This window comes from Nylanderia fulva, unplaced genomic scaffold, assembly GCF_048542155.1.
Source record: "Nylanderia fulva isolate GAGA-0341 unplaced genomic scaffold, ASM4854215v1 Scaffold8, whole genome shotgun sequence".
Lineage (NCBI taxonomy): Eukaryota > Metazoa > Arthropoda > Insecta > Hymenoptera > Formicidae > Nylanderia > Nylanderia fulva.
The window spans coordinates 3,821,376-3,844,373 of NW_028190916.1; the positions used below are offsets into that span (position 1 = coordinate 3,821,376).

A 22,998-nucleotide genomic window follows, 5' to 3' on the forward strand; every position below is an offset into this window, starting at 1 on the left:
TAAACGCGAGTGTGACAAAAATGTATAAAAATAAATGCGATAAAAATTGGCATACAAAATAATCGAGCATATAAATTATTGTTAACTAAAAAGCATAAATACTGTCTTTTAATTAACTTCTATATGTTTAATTATAGATTTTTTTTACTAACATAATTCATTTCTTTTTGTCATAACGATAATCCTGGAGTAGACAAAGATGATACATATGCATGCATATAAATACAATACTATGAAAGTTCGATAGATTTATAAAATCGAGATATAAATTTTATAAAATAATTATTTATATTCCATATAGATTTATAAAATAATGATGTTCCATTAATAATACGAGAATAAGTGATTATCGGATAGAACAAGTAATAATTGCGCACAAAGTAATGTATTGTAATAAAGTGACGAAAACTTACGCTAATTAAACGTTTCAACGACAGATTCATAATCATCTTCCCGATCATAGTCGATAATCGCTTTTGTGATCTCACAATCAATGTCAATAACGATATCGTTCGCCTCTTGTTCACATGTATATTGTGCCAAAAGGATTTGTAAACCATATGTCCGATATGCTGGTTCTAAATACTAAATGTAGCAGAAAAGTAGTAAAATAGCAAAATGTGCATTTTTTTCTAACAAAATTGATCTTGATAAAACTTGGCACAGAAGAAATATAAGATTAAATAATTAAAACAGCATATATACAATTTATATGTTTTTTTACATGTAATTGTGATAAAAACAATTTACATGTAAAGTGCGTAAAAAGAAATGAAATTAAAAAAGTATGTAATGTATAAAAATTAAAGCTGATAGCTTTCATTAAACTCATATGTCACACAGCAGAGTGTCGATTTAGTCAATTTAAATGTAAAATTTTAAATTATGTGTGTGTGAGATCGTGTTTGTAGCAATTATTAATTAAATATCACTTGTTGCAGCACTGAAATGTTTGTACGGACAAAATAAAGTAGCATTAAAATCAAATTAACATCACACGCTGATTGTCAGCTATTCCCCGACAAAGCAGAAAGTGAATAATATGACATTCCTAACGATGTTAAACAGCAATCTTTATCAAGATTGCAAAATGATCTAGAATGTTTATTAATTGCAACATTATTTGCATTGCTCTTTAAACCTCTACAGGTCTCTATCTTCAACCTTTAAATGCCTCAAATGCCTTTAATTTAGTGCTAGTCTTTAGAATTTTTTTTCTTTTCTATATTGCTATCAAAAATAATATTATTAAAAATTGAAAAATCATTATTTTCGATTGTAATACAGCATTGAGATCCATTATTTATAATTTAAATAGTCTAATTTTACCGCTAATTATTTTATATTAATGCAACATTATTTTAAATAACTCAACATTAAATTTTTTAAATTTACTATAAAATTCTGTAAAATTATATCTTTATTCAAAACTCAAAAATTTATAATAATTAAAAATTTATAATCAATTTTATGATAAGATAATAAAAAATTTATAATCAGATAGAACTATATCACAATGGATAATTTTATTAAATGCGCTCATTTAAAAATTTGACTTGAATAAATCATTCGCAACGCATTAATGCGACTTATCACAATCATAATTAATTAATTATTAACTTACCAATAATTGATTTAGAAGACAATCATTTTGGAGTAATAGATTGTAGACCAAAGTAAAGTTCAGATTGCCAAATCAAGTTCACCAGATCGTCTATGCAATACGACATAAGCATACTGAAAGGTCTCTACGATGATTAAATGTTGCATACCTGAAGAATCTGCACGACAGACTAAAAGATTAAACATCCAAAAAACAAGTTCTGAAAGATATATAGAAAAGCTTGTAGTCGTCATTTTTGTAAGAAATAAACCCTTTTGTTGCTTATAAAAATACCGACGAACGTACTGTTTTCTTTCAATGGAAATTGTATTGCAAAGCAGCTAGTTAAGGATGAGAATTTTATTACGAAATCGCATGGTACGCAATTGATCGAGATCGGATGATCATTAAATATTCTATTTGCTATCGAGCGATATAAATACGATTGTAACTGTATACATCACAGTTACATCTCGATAATGGTCAAAAAAGAGGAAAATTTACAACATTTGTTTCCACACGCTCGGTTTCCTCTTTCTCTCGATATTGTGACGCAATATGGCGGCGAATTATTGTATATGCGAAATATTAGTTTAAAAATGCAAGATGCGAGCGCGGAAAGTGTATTATGTTCGAGTGAAATTTTCTCACAAAAAAAGAAGAGAATATATATCAACCGGGAGTTTGACCTCATTTAATAAACATTGAATACGGGTTATATTGATTTACCTCTAGACAACCCCATATTTATTCTTACTCGACGAATACGCGTGCACGCGTGCATATATACGAATGCTTGCAACACACGTGAAAAGAGATATGGTGTAATAATATCGCAAAACAGTTTTTGTATTTTAAAAAATTTTTTTCATGTGTAAATCTTTCTTTAATCACTAATCAACAATCAGTATATTCTATGTTTATTAGAAATTCGATCTATAAGATTTGCTTCAATACATCGCAGTCAGAACCGATACGTACGAAGCTGAAGCTTTTATAATCTGTAATAATATTATTTATTATGAGAATATATATATGTATGCATCTCGCAATAAAAAAATATTAATATTTAAATATAATACCTATCTGTTTTTGACTAAAGTCTTTAAAGCGTATAATATATTTTAAAAAATAAATATATTTTATGTGATATGATTATTAATTTATTGTGATGTGATTATTAATTTATTAGTTTATTAGTTTATTAGTTAAGAAAAAAAAAACAATATAGAAAATTATATTTATAAAATATAAGATATATGTATGTGCATAATAATTTTTTACGTAATTACTGTATATACATATGTTCATTTTCTCATTTCGTTTAATCTAACTAAATATATATATGCGCACGAAACAGTTATATTATTCTTTGATAATATAAAATCTCAAAATTGTAACGCATGAATAATTATTATTATTGCAATGCGTGCATAAAAATATATTAATAAATTATGCAATGCATAAAAATTCAATATTTAAATCTTTAACAGACAATGAAAAACAAAAAAATATAATTTTCTACAAGAATCTTTCGATCAAAATATTCACACTGCCGCTAGATTCCGTACGCCCGCTACGCTGCACGGCTTGCGCAAGACTGATTATGTGACAATGAATGTCGCAATCGCGAGGTCTCGAACGAGAATTAGTTGAGCGCAACGACGCGCAACGTGATGGACGTGTTGGATGTACATACGTCTAATGCAAAAACTAGAAAAAAAGAGATGTTTTCGTTGGGCCCGGAGTTGGTCACACCGTCGCGCAGAGTCTACGGTCAGTGATAGAAATCAATCTTGTGCGAAACATGCAGTGTGGTGGACGTATATATTGCAAAAATAATTTTTATGCATGCGTTGCAATTTTTGAGATTTTGGGAAACACTGTATGTATTACAAAAAATTAATTAATCATAAAAAATAAAAAAATATTTATATCTTATAAAAAAATAACTTTTTTTATCGTTCTATAAAAGAATGAAAGCTGGTGTTATAAAAAATATGTATTACATACCTTTAATAATATAAATATGTATGTTAGAATAAACTTACACTACAGAACCGCTCCATAGACAAATCCAACACTTTCCCAATTGTAATAGTTAATTGCTTCTGTGATCTCATTATCATAAACACAACAAATCGACTGTCTTTAGAATTTGCATCGTACCAGCAAGAATTATACACAGCATCTCCGATGCTGCTGGTCTATTTTAAACGAAAAATTATAAGATTTCCAAAAATAAATAATATATCCAATTTCTAAACGTAATATTTATTTCAAAATTTAACCTTATTAGTTAGATATTCTCCAGCGAAACAAAACGTAAACGCCTCCATATTTGAAACGACGTAAAATAAAATTATTCTCATTATAATTTTTATACCATCAGGCGTTCCAATTAACTGGAATATTAAGAAAAGATTTAATGGCATTAAAAAAGCAATAGAAAGATGAATAATTTAAAATAATTAACACTGTTTACTCTTTAAATTTATTTTTACAAGCGCTCTTTTTCTTCGCAAAAATTGTGCTGCCGCAAAAAGTTGAGACGCTACTTACCATAACGAGTGTATAACCCAAACAACAGATAATTAAAGTATCTGACACAAACAGCACCAGCGCGATATTTGTGTACATTTCTTCGATCTTTTCTGAAAAGGTGATGACTTGCTGATGTTTCTTGATCACTTTCTGTATCATCAAGGGATTTAAACCGCTTTTCTCGGATAATTTTTCTTCCGTTGGAAACATTTCCGTCAACCACTTGCGAAGAATATCGATTTGACCGCCTGCGTGCAGTATCTAAAATATAATATAGTTTTTTTTTAATTGCAACACTTGGAAATCGCTAAAAAATATTTTAATGATGAAATTAAATTAGCAAAATATGTTTATACAATATCTTTTGAAATTTTTGAAAAGCAAATTTCTGAATGGATATATGTATATTAAACAAAATTTATCAACAAATTATTCTTATACTTATGTATATACAGGATAAAAAATACACAGGATTTAAATATGCTCGGCAATATTTCAATATTTAAATATAAGAAGTAAATACATATAATAATACATAAGTTAGAAATATTATTTGATTATAATACATTGTATTTTGTTATACATACTACTGTTTCTAAGTTAAAAGATTAAACAAGAAATATTTAAATAATTCGCTTCACAACATAAGTTACATGATATTAATATTTGATCATTCGCGGAATATATCAGACAAATTGTTGTGAATCTATTTCGTATTTTTTCTTGCACGCCATGAACATTTACTATTGTCGTTATATACTATATTTTAAATAATTTTAAAAATAAATATCTAATAAATTAAAATTAGGAGATTTTAGCGGCCATAATATATTTATCTTGTTCCTATCAATCTAAAAAGAAATTGTTTAATTGCAATAAAATTGAATATTTTTTTAAATCTTGCATAACTTAGAAATTATCGTACACTTACATATGTTTACTTCTACTTACATATGTTTAAATATCTCTTATTTATTTTAATGTAAGATATTTATATTTTGAAATATCGCCGTGCATTTATAAATCATTTTATATATTACTATTAATTGATCACAGTTAAAAATATACTATTAACATACATATATATATATATATATATATATATATTATAATATAGAAATAAATATTATAATATAAAAAAATATAATAATAAATTTATTATGACAACAATGAAACTCACCAAATTTATTAGTAAGGTATTTAACATGCCATGCGCATAGGTAGACAATATTAAGTGAAAAAATTGAATAATTATGATAAGCCAATATACCAATGCTTGATTAAGATCAAATGGTAAATCCATTGCCAAAATGAGCGGTTTCGTGGAAGTATTGGAAGCTTTCTCGTCATTCGCGAAAATGTTGCTACAGTTAAGCAATATAGCCACCGTATAAATAACGATTGTCCCATTATTCAAACGTCGAGATAGATTTGCATAGTATGTCGTCGTGATCATACTAACTTCATCGATAATACGGTTTTCAAAATCGGTTGCCATCATCGTTAATATTTTGATAAATGTTCTACAGATGGTTTTCGACGTATAAAGCAATGACAAAGAAAAGATTCACTTAATTCTCTTTTTAATAATCAATTCTATTTTCTCTACATATTTAGCTTTATTATATTATTTATAATTTACTAAATAGTTTACTTTGTTAAAAAATTTTAAGCGATAAAAGTTAAAATCAAATTTACAAAATATTAATATATTAGAAAAAGGACAATCTAACAAATTAAAAAAAAAATTTTTTGGTCAATATTATATTTACCATCACATATATTATATTATATATCTCACCGCTGTTTAACCCAAAAAGTACCGAGTTTAATTAAGAATATCGTGTAGGCCATTGTTTCACTTAAATTTTTCATCACTTCGAAAGACTCGGCAGAATAGAAATGTGTAACGATCCATCGATATTCGAAAACTTGTTCCATTATGATTGCAATTATCCAAAATAATCTGCTTAACAGAATGTACGACGAATTCGGCCAAATGCCAAAAATTCGAAGAACAATTTCCATCGATTTACTAAGCGTGTTGTCTATTTTCATGTTTCTGTTTTATTATATATCACTTGTTTCAATTAAATTTTTTTTAATCCTGATACACCGATTCTTCTTCCAAGACCATAATTTTACATTATGAGAAACGTGTGTAATATGCACGATACTGAATCTTTTTACAGATTGAAAACTCGGAAGGCAGTATGCATCGGACGATAATACTCTCTCTCGAGCGATTACTCATTAAATATTTCGTGTGTCGATAAAAAAAAGTTTCCAGGGTTCCGGGCCGATCTCTAGTTCTAACTTAATAAAAGTGCGTCGTGTTCTTTAAAAATTCAAGCAGCAGCGGATAGTATCGCACGCAAGTCTACACCTGACGTTAAACTGTGGTCAGTGACCGTGAAAAAAGTTTGTAATTCTAGAAATGAGAAGAATTTTTCGAGGAAAAGAAAAAACACGGAAGTTTTCCTTTTCAAGATTTTGTTGTCTGAATGTCGAAGGAAATACTTCACGTGTATGTTATAATGAGTACTGGAAAATGTTAGTCGCGTACTTTCGGATGAAACGCAGGGATATAAGTTTGTGCACAATAATCGTGTAGAAAATGTGAAAACTGAAAAGAAAGACAAAGGAGACAAATAAAGTGAAAAGTTTTATTTCAACGCCAAATACGTGTGTTTCGCAAAAACAAGTGTAATACAAACACTAAAGAATATCACAAGACAAAGGAGAATTTACGTATTAATTTTTTTCAAAGATTTTTACAAAGAATTGATAAATATTCTTGATTGATATTTAACTTTTTTCAAAGATATTTATATAACGTTGTTTAAATATTACGAGAATCTCTGAAGCAACGTATAATAATGTAAGAAATAGTTTTCGTTATGTAAACGTTTTACGTTGGTGCGTGCTTCATGTATTTATTACTACAATATTTTTTGCACAAAAATAAAAAATTAATGTACGTGTGTGAAGTAAATTATAGTTATATTACATTAAAAATAAGTGCACACAATTGTATGTAAATTAATGTAATAATAATAATAATAATAATAATAAATTAAATACTATTTTTGCTAAATTTCATTGTATTAATGTATCATATATTGTTGTGTTACAACTTCCATCAAATATTATACCATGAAGAATGATACTATCACAATATTCCGATCGACATAAAACTTATTGCTCCATACATTGCCATTAATATAGATATATATGATGCCGATGCCTTCATTATCTATAATATTAATTGTTACTAATATAATATATTATGAGTATGTAATTTTAAGCATTAATAAAATGGTCATTTTAACAAAATCATAACACAATGTTTACATTAAAAAATTAAATTCTTTTCTTTCTAATATATCATATTATATTTTAGTATTTGACAAATAGCACAGTTTCGTTTTATATGATTTCAAATTAAAATTTTTTATTATATAATTTAAAGACGTGAATAGAATTTAGTACAAAAGCCAAAAATTAATGATACAAAATGAAGAAAAAAAAGGAAGATAAAGAAATGGAGAAACTTACGCTGGTAAAACGTTCTAAGGAGAGATCCATGACTTTTCCAATCGTTATACTCAAATGTTTCTGTGATCTCAGGATCACGAGATGTACAGTCCGACTCTGTTTAGGCATGACATCGTACCAAAGAGAATTATAGGCCGCATCTCCGATCATTCTGCTCTAGAAAAGAAACAAGAGATGGATTGCGGATTTTTGTGAACACCGCTGCGATTCTAAGCTAACCTTGGTACTCAAGTATTCACCGGCGAAGCAATATATAAATGCTTCGAGATTCATCACGAAGTAGTATAATATGGATCTGACCAGGACGGGAAAACCACCAGGCGTACCGATCGACTGCAATATCGGAGCAATTTAATATCCATTGTATCTATATATATTTTTATGCAGATGTGCAACATTGATTATAATATTCGATGAATCAATTGCGTTTTTGGTTGACTAAGATGCGAGGAAAAAAATGGTGTCAAATGAACAAATTTCCGAAAAAGGTTTTGTCTTTCAAGCAGATGATGATAAATTTTTTCCAAATGTTTACTCACGGTGATAATAATAAATCCTATGCAGCATATAATAATAGTATCCGACACAAAAAGCATCAATGCGATATATGTGTAAAGAGTTTCGATTCTTTGCGTGAACGCAATGATCCGCTGGTGCTTCATGATCAGCATTTTTAATGTTATTCCGTCCACGGTGAGTATCATATTTTTGGAGAAGGCCTTCATCAATCAGTCGCAAAAGACATCGATTTGACTGCCGATGTGCACTATCTAAGATCCATAAGTGAACGATGCAATAAATCGCGATTATTTTATTTTGAAAGAGTTCGACTAGTGTCGCAAACAAACTCACCAGAATGACGATATTTGAGTTGACGATAAGATATCCTGCAGGACAAATCGACAGATGACAGAACTCGAAGATTATAACGAGCGCGTAGACGGGAAACGTGTTCATCACGAAGGATAGCTTCATCTTCAGGATGTGCTCGCGTGCGGACACATTCATCTTCTCAACGTCACCGGCGTTGCCGGTAAGAATGCCGCAACTGTACAAAACTATAGCACCCAATTGAAGGTCGATGAGCCAGTTGGAAACACGATGCGAGAGTCTGGCTCTATTCATCGTAATGCGCAAACAGCATTCGATCAAGTCGCAATTCTGCCAGTCCACGGCCATCATTTGCAATATATCGGAGAACGTTCTACGATCGAATTGGATTCGTCTCGATGCGCTATTCAGTACTGCTATTTAACATCTTGTAATAAATATATACAAACAACTGATATCCTTTTACAAATAATAAGTAAATATACACACAACAAATTATGTGCGAAAGACAAGATATATAATGCCACATCTGATTTTGCTTAATGAATTTACGAAATAATTGAGATGAATTTTGACATCATATTCGAACGTTTTCACACATGTATATATCTAATATTTTTTTATAAAAATTAAATTAATTAATACATTTAATAAAAATTAAAATTGTTTAAAAATGTTGACGTAATGTCTTACCGCTAATTGACCCATAAAATGACGAGTTTGATTAACAGAAGGCTGTACGTCATAGCGCTGCTTACTCCAACCATAAAATTGGAGAAACTATCGGTATAATAGTGTATCATCACGTAGCGATACTGAAAGATCTAAATCGTGTTCAACGATACAGTCCAAAGTAATTGATTACAATACGGTAGACGGTAGATATGGCCAGATACCACAAGCATGAAGACCAATTTTTACCGCGCGACTAACCGTGCTTATCTCCATGTTCACCATAAATAAAACGACGCTTTAAGCATGTGCGAATCGTCAGGTAACTTTACGGAAAGAAATTTAGAGAAGTGGGGAATCGAAACGGTCACTGAACGAAAAAAATGAAAATAAACGTTCACCAATCGGATAACTCGTTAAATATTCTGTATTGTCACGTGCGTATCGCAAACTTTGACAAACTCGAATAGCTATCAGGTGCGACAGTCACATGTCGCGTGAATCTGAAAAATACTATAAGGAGGATAGCATATTTTTTACCCTCCCTTTTTTGAGTCAAGTTTCAAAAACGATGCAACTGCGAATTAAACATGCAACAATGCCTGCAATTGGGGCGAGTTTACAGCTTCCATGACCTGCGTGATAAACGCGCATAGTTGAAAAGTTTCACTGCCGAGGGAGCGTCATGAAGGAAGAAATATAAAAACGTGGAAGTTTGTTTGGACGGGGAGCGACCCAAGATTAGGTACGTGTTTGTACCGCGATAATCACGATCACGATTAATTAATTATTAACTTTCTTATTATTGATTGATTTAGAGGACAATCATTTTGGAGTAATAGATTGTAGATCAAAGTAAAGTTTAGATTGTCCATCAAGTTCACCAGATCGTCTATGCAATACGACATAAGCATACTGAAAGATGTCTACGATGATTAAATGTTGCGTACCTGAAGAATCTGCACGATAGACTAAAAATTAAACATCCAAAGAACAAGCTCTGGAAAATACATAGAAAAGCTTGTAGTCGTCATGTTTGTAAGAAATAAACCTTTTTGTTGCTCATAAAAATACCGGCGAACATATCGTTTTCTTTCGATGGAAATTGTATTGCAAAGCAGATAGTTAAGGATGAGAATTTTATTACGAAATCGCATGGTACGCAATTGATCGAGATCGGATGATCATTAAATATTCTATTTGCTATCGAGCGATATAAATACGATTGTAACTGTATACATCACAGTTACATCTCGATAATGGTCAAAAAAGAGGAAAATTTACAACATTTGTTTCCGCACGCTCGGTTTCCTCTTTCTCTCGATATTGTGACGCAATATGGCGGCGAATTATTGTATATGCGAATTATTAATTTAAAAATGCAAAATGCGAGCGCGGAAAGTGTATTATGTTCGAGTGAAATTTTTTCGTGGAAAAAAAAAAGAATATATATCGACCTCATTTAATGAACATGAAATACGGATTATTGATTTACATCCAGACAACCCCATATTTATTCTTACTCGACAAATACGCGTGCACGCGTGTATATATACGAGTGCTTGCAACACACGTGAAAAGAGAAATGGTGTAATAATATCGCAAAACAGTTTTTGTGTTTTTAAAAATTTTTTATGTGTAAATCTTTCTTTAATCACTAATCAACAATCAGTATATTTTGTTTATTAGAAATTTGATCTATAAGACTTGCTTCAATACATTGCAGTCAAAACCGATATGTACGAGGCTGAAGCTTTTATAATCTGTAATAATATCATTTATTATGAGAATATATATATGTATGCATCTTGCAATAAAAAAATATTAATATTTAATAAATATAATAGGTATATATATATAATTTATTTACAAAATATAAAATAGATATATTATGTCTATTTTAAGCATATATTATACGATATATTATATAAATATTAGGCGAGTTTCAGCGACGCAGCGTGCACAACCACCGTCCAATCGAGAATCTTTGTATAATATATCGTATAATATATGCTTAAAATAGACATATTATAATATATCTATTTTATATTTTGTAAATAAATTATATATATATTTGGAGCAATATGTTGAAGTTGTTCATTATTTTTAGCATTTGAAATTTCAATTATATTATAATCCATATTATCGATTAAATTATCTTTAAATAATAATTGTTTTTTTTTTTATAATATCTGTTCTTTTAAGTGTTTCAATCAATTTAATGTTTGTATCATCTTTGTTATTTTTTATTGCTGGACATTGCAGATCTTCTTCTACTTCACAAAGTTCAGGTATATTTGCAGCAGGGTCCAAATATATATTTTTATATACTTTCTATAATTTACATTTTTTAAATAAATGTGTTTACATTACAAACAAAATCATCTTTATCTTATGTAAATTTATTACGGTGTCGTTACTAAGACGCTATCTCATATTTAGAACCTATCTCATAATCGGTACCTTTACCCTACCTATCTGTTTTTGACTAAAGTCTTTAAAATGTATAAAATATTTAAAAAAATAAATATATTTTATGTAATATGATTATTAATTTATTAGTTTATCAGTTAAGAAACAAAGAAAACAATATAGAAAATTATATTTATAAAATAAAAGATATATGTATGCATAATAATTTTTTAAGTAGTCACTGTATATATGTACATATGTTCATTTTCTCATTTCGTTTAATTTAACTAAATATAATTAAGCGCGCGAAGTTGGATTATTTTTTGATAATAAAATCGCAACGCATGCATAATAACTATTATTGTAATGCGTGCATAAAAATATATTAATTAATTATGCAACGCATAAAAATTCAATATTTAAATCTTTAACAGAGAATATAAAAACAAAAAATATAGTTAGGCCCGGAGTTGGTCGCACAGAGTCTACGATCAATGGTAAAGATCAGCCTTGTGCGACGTATGCAGCATGATAGACGTATTAATTGCAAAAATAATTTTTATGCATGCGTTGCAATTTTTGAGATTTTGGGAAACACTGTATGTATTACAAAAAATTAATTAATCATAAAAAATAAAAAAATATTTATATCTTATAAAAAAATAACTTTTTTTATCGTTCTATAAAAGAATGAAAGCTGGCGTTATAAAAAGTATGTATTACATACCTTTAATAATATAAATATGTAATGTAGAATAAACTTACACTACAGAACCGCTCCATGGACAAATCCAACACTTTCCCAATTGTAATAGTTAATTGCTTCTGTGATCTCATTATCATAAACACAATAAACCGACTGTCTTTAGAATTTGCTTCGTACCAGCAAGAATTATACACAGCATCTCCGATGCTGCTGGTCTATTTTAAACGAAAAATTATAAGATTTTCAAAGACAAATAATATATACATTTCTAAACGTAATATTTGTTTCAAAATTTAACCTTATTAGTTAGATATTCTCCAGCGAAACAAAACGTAAACGCCTCCATATTTGAAACGACGTAAAATAAAATTATTCTCATTATAATTTTTATACCATCAGGCGTTCCAACTGACTGGAATATTAAGAAAAGACCTAATGGCAATAAGAAAGCAATAGAAAGATGAATAATTTAAAATAATTAACACTGTTTACTCTCTAAATTTATTTTTACAAGCGCTCTTTTTCTTCGTAAAAATTGTCCTGTCGCAAAAAAAATTGAGACGCTACTTACCATGACGAGTGTATAACCCAAACAACAGATAATTAAAGTATCCGACACGAACAGCACCAGCGCGATATTTGTGTACATTTCTTCGATCTTCTCTGAAAAGATGATGACTTGTTGATGTTTCTTGATTACTTTCTGTATCATCAAGGGATTTAAACTTCTTTTCTCGGATAACTTTTCTTCCGTTGGAAACATTTCCGTCAACCACTTACAAAGAATATCTATTTGACCGCCTGCGTGCAGTATCTAAAATATAGCTTTTTTAATCTTTACGCTTGGAAATCGCTAAAAATATTTTAATGTTGAAATTAAATTGGCGAAATATGTTTATACAATCTTTTGAAATTTTTGAAAAGCAAATTTTTGAATAAATATATGTATATTTAACAAAATTTATCAACAAATTATTTTTATACTAATGCATATACAGGATAAAAAATACATAAGATTTAAATATGCTCGGTAATACTTCAATATTTCAATATAGGAAGTAAATACATACTAACACAAGTTAAAAATATTATTTAATTATTACGTGATATTGTATTTCATTATACATACCACAGTTTCTGAGTTAAAAGATTAAAAGAAATATTTAAATAATTTGCTCAACATAAGTTACATGATATTAATATTTAATAATTCGCTGAAATGTATCAGACAAATTGTTGTGAATCTATTTTGTATCTTTTCTTGCACGCCATAAACATTTATTAATGTTGTTATACACTATATTTTAAATAATTTCAAAAATAAATATCTAATAAATTAGAATTAGGAGATTTTAGCGGCCGTAATATATTTATCTCGTTCCTATCAATCTGAAAAGAAATTGTTTAATTGCAATAGGAGAATAAAATTGAATCTTTTTTTAAATCTTGCAGAACTCAGAAATTATCGTATATCTTCTACTCATGTTTAAATATCTCTTATTTATTTTAATGTAAGAAATTTATATTTTGAAACATATATGGCCGTGCATTTATAAATCTTTTTATATATTATTATTAAATAATCACAGTTAATAATATACTAATAATATATATATATATATATATATATATATATATATATGTATATATAATTATTGTATAATAATAAAATAGAAAAAATAATAATAAATTTATTATGAAAACAATGAAACTCACCAAATTTATTAGTAAGGTATTTAACATGCCATGCACATTAGCAGACAACATTAAGTGAAAAAATTGAATAATTATGATAAGCCAATATATCAATGTTTGGTTAAGATCAAATGGTAAATCCATGGTCAAAATGAGCGGTTTCGTGGAAGAATTAGAAGCTTTCTCATCATTCGCGAAAAGATTGCTACAGTTAAACAATATAGACATCGTATAAATGACGATTGTCCCATTATTCAAACGTCGAGATAGATTTGCATAGTATGTCATCGTGATCATACTAACTTCATCGGTAGTACGGTTTTCCAAATCGGTTGCCATCATCGTTAATATTTTGATAAATGTTCTACGGATGGTTTTCGATGTATAAAGCAATGACAAAAAAATTCACTTAATTTAAATTTTTTTCTAATAATCAATTATATTAATCTATTTTCTTTACATATTTAACTTTATTATATTATTTATAATTTACTAAATAGTTTACATTGATGCAAAATTTTAAGCAACGAAAGTTAAAATCAAATTTACAAAATATTAATATATTAGAAGAATGGCAATTTAACAATTGAAAAAAAATTTTTTTTGGTTGATAGTATCATCACATATATTATTATAGCTCACCGCTGTTTAACCCAAAAAGTAATGAGTTTAATTAACATTATCGTGTATGTCATTGTTTCACTTAAAATTTTCATCACTTCGAAAGACTCTACAGAATAGAAATGTGTAACGACCCATCGATATTCAAGAACTTGTTCCATCATGACCGCAATTGTCCAAAATAATCTGCGTAACCAAATATACGACGAATTCGGCCAAATGCCAAAAATTCGAAGAACAATTTCCATCGATTTACTAAGCGTATTGTCTATTTTCATATTTCTGTTTTATTATATATCACTTGTTTCAATTAAATTTTTTTTAACCCTGATACACAGATTCTTCTTCCAAGACCATAATTTTACATTATGAGAAACGTGTGTAATATGCACGATACTGAATCTTTGTACAGATTGAAAACTCGGAAGGGAGTATGCATCGGACGATACCCTCTCTCGAGCGATTGCTCATTAAATATTTTGCATGTCGATAAAAAAAAGTTTCCAGGTTTCCGGACCGATCTCTAGTTCTAACTTAACAAAGTGCGTCGTATTCTTTAAATATTTAAGCAGCTGCAGTTAGTATCGCACGCAAGTCTACACCTGACGTTAAACTGTGGTCAGTGACCGCGAAAAAAGTTTTGTGATTCTAGAAATCAGAAGATTTTTCGAGGAAAGAAAAGACATGGAAGTTTTCCTTTTCAAGAATTTGTTGTCTGAATAACGAAGGAAATACTTCACGTGTATGATTTAATGAGTACTGGAAAATGTTATTCGCGTAGTTTCGAATGAAACGCGGGGATATAAGTTTGTGCACAATAATCGTGTAGAAAACGTGAAAACTGAAAAGAGAGACAGGGGAGACAAATAAAGTAAAAAGTTTTATTTCAACGCCGAATACGTGTGTTTCGCAAAAACAAGTGTAATACAAACACTAAAGAATATCACAAGACAAAGGAGAATTTACGTATTAGTTTTTTTCAAAGATTTTTACAAAGAATTGATAAACCTTCTTGATTGATATTTAACTTTTTCCAAAGATATTTATATAACGTTGTTTAAATATTACGAGAATCTCTGAAACAACGTATAATAATGTAAGAAATAGTTTTCGTTATGTAAACGTTTTACGTTGGTGCGTGCTTCATGTATTTATTACTACAATATTTTTCGCACAAAAATGAAAAATTAATGTAAGTGTGTGAAGTAAATTATATTATATTACATTAAAAATAAGTGCACACAATTGTATGTAAATTAATGTAATAATAATAATAATAATAATAAATTAAATACTATTTTTGCTAAATTTTATTGTATTAATGTATCATATATTGTTGTGTTACAACTTCCATCAAATAATATACCATGAAGAATGATACTATCACAATATTTCGATCGATATAAAACTTATTTCTCAATACATTGCCATTAATACGGATATATATGATGCCGATGCCTTCATTATCTATAATATTAATTGCTACTAATATAATATATTATGAGTATGTAATTTTAAGCACTAATAGAATAGTCAGTTTAACAAAATCATAACACAATGTTTACATTAAAAAATTAAATTTTTTTCTTTCTAATATATCATATTATATTTTATTAGTCGACAAAATAGCACAGTTTTGTTTAAATTAATTTTATATTAAAATTTTTTATTATATAATTTAAAGACGTAAATAGAATTTAGTACAAATGCCAAAAATTAATGTTACAGAATGAAGAATAAAAAGGAAGGTAGAAAAATGAGAAACTTACGCTGGTAAAACGTTCTAAGGAGAGATCCATGACTTTTCCAATCGTTATACTCAATTGTTTCTGGGATCTGAGGATCACGAAATGTACAGTCCGACTCTGTTTAGGCATGACATCGTACCAAAGAGAATTATAGGCCGCATCTCCGATCATTCTGCTCTAGAAAAGAAGCAAAAGATGGATTGCGGATTTGTGCGAATATCGCTGCGATTCTAAGCTAACCTTGGTACTCAAGTATTCACCGGCGAAGCAATATATAAATGCTTCGAGATTCATCACAAAGTAATATAATATGGATCTGACCAGGACGGGAAAACCACCAGGCGTACCGATCGACTGCAATATCGGAGCAATTTAAAATCAATTGTATCTATATATATTTTTATGCAGATGTGCAACTTTGATTATATTCCGATTATAATATTTTGATGAATAAATTGCATTTTCGGATGACTGAGATGCGTGAGAAAAAATGGTGTCAAATGAACAAAATTTTCGGAAAAGGTTCTGTATTTCAAGCAGATGAAGATAAACCTTTTCCGAATGTTTACTCACGGTGATAATAATAAATCCTATGCAGCATATAATGATAGTATCCGACACAAATAGCATCAATGCGATATATGTGTAAAGAGTTTCGATTCTTTGCGAGAACTCAATGATCCGCTGGTGCTTCACGATTAGCATTTTTAATGTTATCCCGTCCACTTTGAGCATCATATTTTTGGAGAAGGCTTTCATCAGCCAGTCGCAAAAAACATCGATTTGACCGCCGATGTGCACTATCTAACAATAAGATCCATAAGTAAACGATGTAATAAATCGCGATTATTTTGAGAGGATTCGACTAGTGTCGCAACCAAATTGTCGCAAACAAATTCACCAGAGTGACAATGAGCGAGTTGACGATAGACATCCCGCAGGCGCAAATTGACAGATGACAGAACTCGAAAATCATAACGAGCGCGTAGACGGGAAACGTGTTGATCATAAAGGGTAGCTTCATCTTTAGGATGTGCTCGCGCGAGGACACATTCATCTTCTCAACGTCACCGGCGTTGCCGGCAAGAACGCCGCAACTGTACAAAACCACGGCGCCCAATTGAAGGCCGATGAGCCAGTTGGAAACGCGATGCGAGAGTCTGGCTCTATTCGTCGTAATGCGCAGACCGCACTCGGTCAAGTCGCAATTCTGCCAGTCCACGGCCATCATTTGCAATATATCGGAGAACGTTCTACAATCGAATCACAGATTCATCTCGAAACGCTATTCAGTACCAATATCTAACATCTTGTAGTAAATATGTACACACTGATATCCTTTTACAAATAATAAGTAAATTTTTACACAACAAATTATATGCGAAAGACAAGATATATAATGCCATTTATGAAATAATTGAGATCAATTTTGACAGCATATTTGGACGTTTCACACATGTATATATTTAATATCTTTTTATAAAAATTAAATAAATTTAAAATTATTTAATAAATTTAACAAAATAATAAAATTAATAAATTTAATACAAATAATACATTTAATAAAACTTAAAAATTTTTTTAAATAATGAAGTAATGTCTTACCGCTGATTAGCCCATAAAATGACGAGTTTGATTAACAGGAGACTGTACGTCATAGCGCTGCTCACTCCATCCATAAAGTTGGAGAAACTATCGGTGTAATAGTGTACCATCACGTAGCGATATTGAAATATCTGAATTGTGCTCAACAATACAGTCCAAAGGAACCGGTACAACACGGTAGACGGTAGATATGGCCAGATACCACAGGCATGAAGACCAATCTTTACCGCGCGACTAACCGTGCTTATCTCCATGTTCACCATAAATAAAAGGACGCTTTGAGCATGTGCGAATCGCCAGGTAACTTTACGGAAAGAAATTCGAAAAGGTGGGGAATCGAGACGGTCACTGACCGAAAAAAATGAAAAGAAAAGTTCACCAATCGGATGACACGTTAAATATTCAGTATTGCCACGTGCGTATCGCGAACTTTGACAAACTCGAATAAGTATCAGGTGCGACAGTCACACGTCGCGTGAACCTGAAAAATATTATAAGGAGGATAGCATATTTTTTTCTTTTCCCTTCTTTGAGTTACGAGAACGATGCAACTGCGAATTAAAAATGTAACAATGCCTGCAATAGGGGCGAGTTTACAGCTTCCATGACCTGCGCGATAAACGCGCAGTTGAAAAGTTTCGCTGCCGAGTGAGCGTCATGAAGAGAGGAATATGAAAATGCGGAAGTTTGTTCGGACGAGGAGCGACCCAAGATTACGTGTTCGTACTGCGATATATGTGGCAGAAATACACTCCCCTTGGCGAAGCGAGAGAGTGATAAAAAGTTTCATCGAGTGATTTTTCTCTGTAAACCGCAAGTGGACACTTGAAAATATTACTCTCTTTTTACGTTGCATCTTTTTTTAATTTTTAAACCTTAAGATAAAATTAAAGAAGTAAAATGTTAAATTATACAGGAACAAAGATGGATTTAATTATGAGAAAGTACAGGTCTTTTCACACGCGATATCTTGGATGAGGCACAAACATAAATCAGATACGAAGCTGTGTGCAACGACCGTGAAAAAGTAACTCAAGACTTAAGGACGCGGATCCCCGAAGAAGAGAGAACGAAATTGTTAGTAGTTTTCAGTATTGTTCTTTCGCTGTAGACAAGCAAACAAGAAGCTCTACAAAAAAGATCTTATTTAAGAGATATCCACATTATTTACAACAATTGTTATGCATTTTTTTTCTCTAAAAGAATATAAAATATAAATTAAAAGAATATAATAGTGAAGTTAAGTGTAGCTAGAATTACTTGCAAGTCGTGGAAAATAAATGGAATAGAAGCATTACATAATTAAAACTAACTTTTTATATTTTTATCTTATGTATTATTGAACTCTATTGTTTAGGCACTATTAGTTCATATTATTGTTACTACCATTGTCATAATATATGTTATCTCTCTCACTCTCTCTCTCTTTCTCTCTCTCTTTCTCTCTCTCTTTCTCTCTCTCTCTTTCTCTCTCTTTTATATTTAGGTCATTGCTAGTAGTAGCGATAGATATGATGCTGAAGCCTTGATAACCTGTAATTAATCATCATTGTATATATTAGAATCTCTCTAATATAAATAATAATAATAAAAAAAGTAATAACAAAACAATAAGTAGAATAAAATTATTTGTACAAGTTGTGATTTTTTAACATGTCGATTTCTGCAATTAAATTTTTTTTGTAATTTTTGATTAATCTTAAAAAAAAATAATAATAGCTTAACTTTACAAGTCACAACAAGACAATATATATTCACTCGAAATTAATATTAAAATGTTAGAATTAAAAGATAACATTTATAAGAAAATAAAATCTGTCAAAAATATTCAAATTTCATGTTGTATAGAAATTGCGACAAATAAAACAAAAGAAAAAGATAATATCAAGTTGAATCTTACGCTAGTAAAACGCTCCAAAGAGAGATCCATGATTTTTCCACTCGTAATCGTCAACCTTTTCTGCGACCTTAGAATGATAAACAATATAATTTGGCTCTCTTTGGCCGGAAAGTCGTACCACAAAGAATCGTACGCCGCATTCCCGATCATCTTACTCTGAAAGAAAAGCAAATGTTCGCGAATTAATAGGGATTTTTTGTAAAATCACGATGAGATATCGATGCTGACCTTGGCGCTCAGATATTCGCCAGATAAACAGTATATGAACGCCTCGAGGTTTATCGTGATGTAAAACAACACGGACTTTACCAGGATCGCCGCCGCGTTGGGATCATCTAACGACTGTAATTTTCACTTACATTGGCAATTTATTTTGGTATGAATTAATGTGTGATGTTTGTAACGTTTCTTTGATATCGATAATTTTTTATGCAATATTTTATGTCTATAAAACATCAAACGCGTCATTTTTTACTTACAGTAGCGATAATATATCCTATACAGCATATGATGAGTGTGTCAGATAAAAGCATCATAAACGCGATGTATGTGTAAAGATTCTCGATACTTTCCGAAAATACGATAATCCGCTGATGCTTTATGATCAATGTTTGTATCGTAATCTCGTCCGTCAAATCTGTCTCATTCTTGGAAAAAGCTTTCATCAATCGTTCGCGAAGAATATCGATTTGACCACTGACATGAAGTACCTGAAGTTTAGAACTTGATAATCTTCTCGAGAAGATAAATAATCGTTCTTCAAAAGATGTACCGAGAGAAGATATAAATTTAATTTTTAGCAAGGTATTTATATATACATCTAATTTCATTGTCAGATGTCATAAAATTATACACACAACGTTATTAATCAAACGGATTCATAGCTTTAAGAAATATTCTGCATCCTATAATTGTCTCGTTGATAATATTTAAAAAATTAAATTATTTCACGAGATATTTACAAATTAAAATATCTTAACTTGTGCTTTAGATGTGTTATCTAAAAAAAAATATTTTAGTAACTCTTTCTAACTTTTGTATTACAGACCTTTTGGAAATTAAACTATTTTCAGGATAAATTATTAATTGAATACTATCAATAGGATAAATTACAAAGTATCCCTTCCGCATTAAACAAAATAATTATTTTTTATTATTGATGTAAAAATTGAACATTCAGAATTATTCAAGATCACTAAAGTATGTGTCTCTTCTTATCTTATAATTTTAATAATAGATGTCTTGCCCTATCACAACCGTTTTCGAGAAATTATGGTAAACTTTTTATCAGACTAACTTCTGTACATAAAATAAAATCGAGAAATTGATCGCGCGGATCCGTCTTGTTTAAAAAGTGATTGAACGCGTGTCAAAAACTTACCAGAGTAACGAGAAGCGAATTGATAGTCGTGATGCCGCAGGCGACAAGAAACAGATGGTAAAATTGAACACTTTGAATCGCCACGTAAATAGAATTCGTGCTAATATTGAACGGGAATGCCATCTTGAGAATGAGCTCTTTTTTGTACGGTTCCACTCTGTCGGGATTACCCACGTTAGCTGCGAGAACGCCGGCGCTGTAGGTGATTACGGCACCTATCTGCAGGCCAATGATCCATCTCGAGGCGCGACGTGCGACATTTGCCGTTTTCATCATTATCCGCGAATTATAGGGGCTCGGGATAATATTGTCTTGCCAGTCCGCGGACATCATTTGCAACAGATCGAAAAATATTCTACGAAAGATTGTTCACACCGTGGGTGTTAATGCCTGTTTCACTCTCGGCCACCGTAAAATTGAATCCGGCTCCGAATTTGTTTCATAACGTATCAGGAAAAAAAAACGAGGCAGCTCCATTTACTCGTGAGCAAATCGATCGATTTAAATGAAAACGTGAGATTCAAATGAAAATCAACGAGATCGACTCTTAATCGATGACTGCGATAAGTGACGAGGGATCGGATTTGTATTCTATGACAAACGAGATTTGTGTGATATTCCGTAAATGCATCATACCGTTGATTGGTCCACAGAAGAACGAGTTTGATGTAGAGCAGAGAGGAAGCCATCGCGCTGCTAACTCCGTCCATAAATTGGGAAAAGTCGTCCATATGAATGTTCACTACGACATATCCATACTGACAGACCTGGGCTGTGCTTAGCATCATTATCCAGTACAATCTAAACAACACGGTGGACGGTACGTAAGGCCAGATGCCGTAAATGTGGAGGTTGAATCTGACGAGCCGACTTAGCGTGGTCTTCATTTTTTTATTCTCTCAAGACGACGCTTCGAGGTTCGATCGACGAATAATTTTTGCGAAATGCTGAAACTTGCTCGAGGGTCGACAACCGAACCTCTCGTGTCATCGACCACTGACTCAATCATTTTCCCTTGCCTCTCCCCATGCATTAAGTATATATTTCTATTGTAAAAAAAAGAAAACTTTTTAACTGTCATATTACGAATCACGAAAATGATGGCTTTCCTTGTCCCCTCCTTTCCTTCAATCGCGATGCAATTGCACGCTCTCTTTAAAAATGCAACAGGCATGAGGGGCGAGAAACTCAGTTTCCATGAACGATGTTGAAAAGTTTTTCGCTGCTGAGGAGGGAGCAACGTCGTGGGGAGAAAAACGTCGGGAAAGAAAGCGAAGACGTATCGCAGGAGTTTCTTGCGATGGAAAGTCTGGCTCGAAGGTCACAGTTGTGCTGTAAGTGGTTGCGTGAAGGATCAGTTTGACGACGACGTTGTAGGCTGAAGCACCTGACGAAGAAGAATCAACCAGCGATTTCTCCTCGCAATTGCAAGGCGAGTATCTCATTATACCGTTTTCATGTCAAATTCTTCTGTATCTTTAAGCATGAAAAATAAGTAAAAAAATTTCTAGTTCAAATACCGTTAATGAATGGCTAAATAGTCACAATAATTTTTTCATCTCATTACGATTAATTTGATTGCGTAATATATTTACACAGAAGAGAAGCAATATAGTTAACTTTTATAATATTTGTTATATTGTTCGTGTGTATTATATATTTTTGATCTACTTGAAGAATTGAATCTGGAATTTTGTAAAATAAAATGACGTTTGACATGAC

General features: G+C 30.7%; 4 protein-coding genes and 1 pseudogene across 4 annotated transcripts; all 5 read right to left on the reverse strand.

Moving 5' to 3' along the window:
* Window positions 1-3,251: 3,251 nt before the first annotated feature.
* On the reverse strand, window positions 3,252-6,205 carry LOC146720011 (odorant receptor 13a-like). The gene is made up of 6 exons (XM_085489291.1): window positions 5,949-6,205; window positions 5,328-5,670; window positions 4,166-4,408; window positions 3,895-4,008; window positions 3,655-3,810; window positions 3,252-3,374 (listed from the first exon to the last, which is right to left on the reverse strand). The coding sequence occupies exons 1-6, from the start codon at window positions 6,203-6,205 to the stop codon at window positions 3,252-3,254; spliced, it is 1,236 nt and encodes a 411-aa protein (XP_085345417.1).
* A 1,114-nt stretch (window positions 6,206-7,319) lies between these two features.
* Window positions 7,320-9,484, reverse strand: LOC146720012 (uncharacterized; annotated as a pseudogene).
* Window positions 9,485-10,920: 1,436 nt separating this feature from the next.
* LOC114932273 (odorant receptor 4-like) lies at window positions 10,921-14,920 on the reverse strand. The gene is made up of 6 exons (XM_029304439.2): window positions 14,664-14,920; window positions 14,043-14,385; window positions 12,898-13,140; window positions 12,625-12,738; window positions 12,386-12,541; window positions 10,921-10,971 (listed from the first exon to the last, which is right to left on the reverse strand). Exons 1-6 carry the CDS (start codon window positions 14,918-14,920, stop codon window positions 10,921-10,923), a joined length of 1,164 nt encoding a protein of 387 aa, XP_029160272.2.
* Window positions 14,921-16,058: 1,138 nt separating this feature from the next.
* On the reverse strand, window positions 16,059-18,340 carry LOC114932272 (odorant receptor 24a-like). The gene is made up of 6 exons (XM_029304438.2): window positions 17,996-18,340; window positions 17,292-17,643; window positions 16,964-17,194; window positions 16,631-16,744; window positions 16,412-16,567; window positions 16,059-16,109 (listed from the first exon to the last, which is right to left on the reverse strand). Exons 1-6 carry the CDS (start codon window positions 18,256-18,258, stop codon window positions 16,059-16,061), a joined length of 1,167 nt encoding a protein of 388 aa, XP_029160271.2. The 5' UTR covers window positions 18,259-18,340.
* A 994-nt stretch (window positions 18,341-19,334) lies between these two features.
* On the reverse strand, window positions 19,335-22,254 carry LOC114935163 (odorant receptor 22c-like). The gene is made up of 6 exons (XM_029307900.2): window positions 21,913-22,254; window positions 21,277-21,631; window positions 20,375-20,605; window positions 20,124-20,237; window positions 19,896-20,051; window positions 19,335-19,528 (listed from the first exon to the last, which is right to left on the reverse strand). Exons 1-6 carry the CDS (start codon window positions 22,161-22,163, stop codon window positions 19,478-19,480), a joined length of 1,158 nt encoding a protein of 385 aa, XP_029163733.1. The 5' UTR covers window positions 22,164-22,254; the 3' UTR covers window positions 19,335-19,477.
* Window positions 22,255-22,998: the final 744 nt, after the last annotated feature.

What these genes read in the sequence shown, in the direction of transcription:
- LOC146720011 (XM_085489291.1), bottom strand. Translation starts at nt 6,205, where the DNA reads ATGAAAATAGACAACACGCTTAGTAAATCGATGGAAATTGTTCTTCGA. An exon ending in ATACCTTACTAATAAATTTG is followed by an intron (nt 4,409 to 5,327) that starts GTGAGTTTCATT and finishes ATTATATTTTAG; the next exon opens with ATACTGCACGCAGGCGGTCA. An exon ending in GAGAATATCTAACTAATAAG is followed by an intron (nt 3,811 to 3,894) that starts GTTAAATTTTGA and finishes CGTTTAAAATAG; the next exon opens with ACCAGCAGCATCGGAGATGC.
- LOC114932273 (XM_029304439.2), bottom strand. Translation starts at nt 14,920, where the DNA reads ATGAAAATAGACAATACGCTTAGTAAATCGATGGAAATTGTTCTTCGA. An exon ending in ATACCTTACTAATAAATTTG is followed by an intron (nt 13,141 to 14,042) that starts GTGAGTTTCATT and finishes GCTATATTTTAG; the next exon opens with ATACTGCACGCAGGCGGTCA. An exon ending in TGGGTTATACACTCGTCATG is followed by an intron (nt 12,739 to 12,897) that starts GTAAGTAGCGTC and finishes TTAATATTCCAG; the next exon opens with TCAGTTGGAACGCCTGATGG.
- LOC114932272 (XM_029304438.2), bottom strand. Translation starts at nt 18,258, where the DNA reads ATGGTGAACATGGAGATAAGCACGGTTAGTCGCGCGGTAAAGATTGGT. An exon ending in ATTTTATGGGCTAATCAGCG is followed by an intron (nt 17,644 to 17,995) that starts GTAAGACATTAC and finishes ATTCGATTGTAG; the next exon opens with AACGTTCTCCGATATATTGC. An exon ending in GTGAATACTTGAGTACCAAG is followed by an intron (nt 16,568 to 16,630) that starts GTTAGCTTAGAA and finishes CTTCTTTTCTAG; the next exon opens with AGCAGAATGATCGGAGATGC.
- LOC114935163 (XM_029307900.2), bottom strand. Translation starts at nt 22,163, where the DNA reads ATGAAGACCACGCTAAGTCGGCTCGTCAGATTCAACCTCCACATTTAC. An exon ending in ATTCGCTTCTCGTTACTCTG is followed by an intron (nt 20,606 to 21,276) that starts GTAAGTTTTTGA and finishes TCTAAACTTCAG; the next exon opens with GTACTTCATGTCAGTGGTCA. An exon ending in TAGGATATATTATCGCTACT is followed by an intron (nt 20,238 to 20,374) that starts GTAAGTAAAAAA and finishes TGAAAATTACAG; the next exon opens with TCGTTAGATGATCCCAACGC.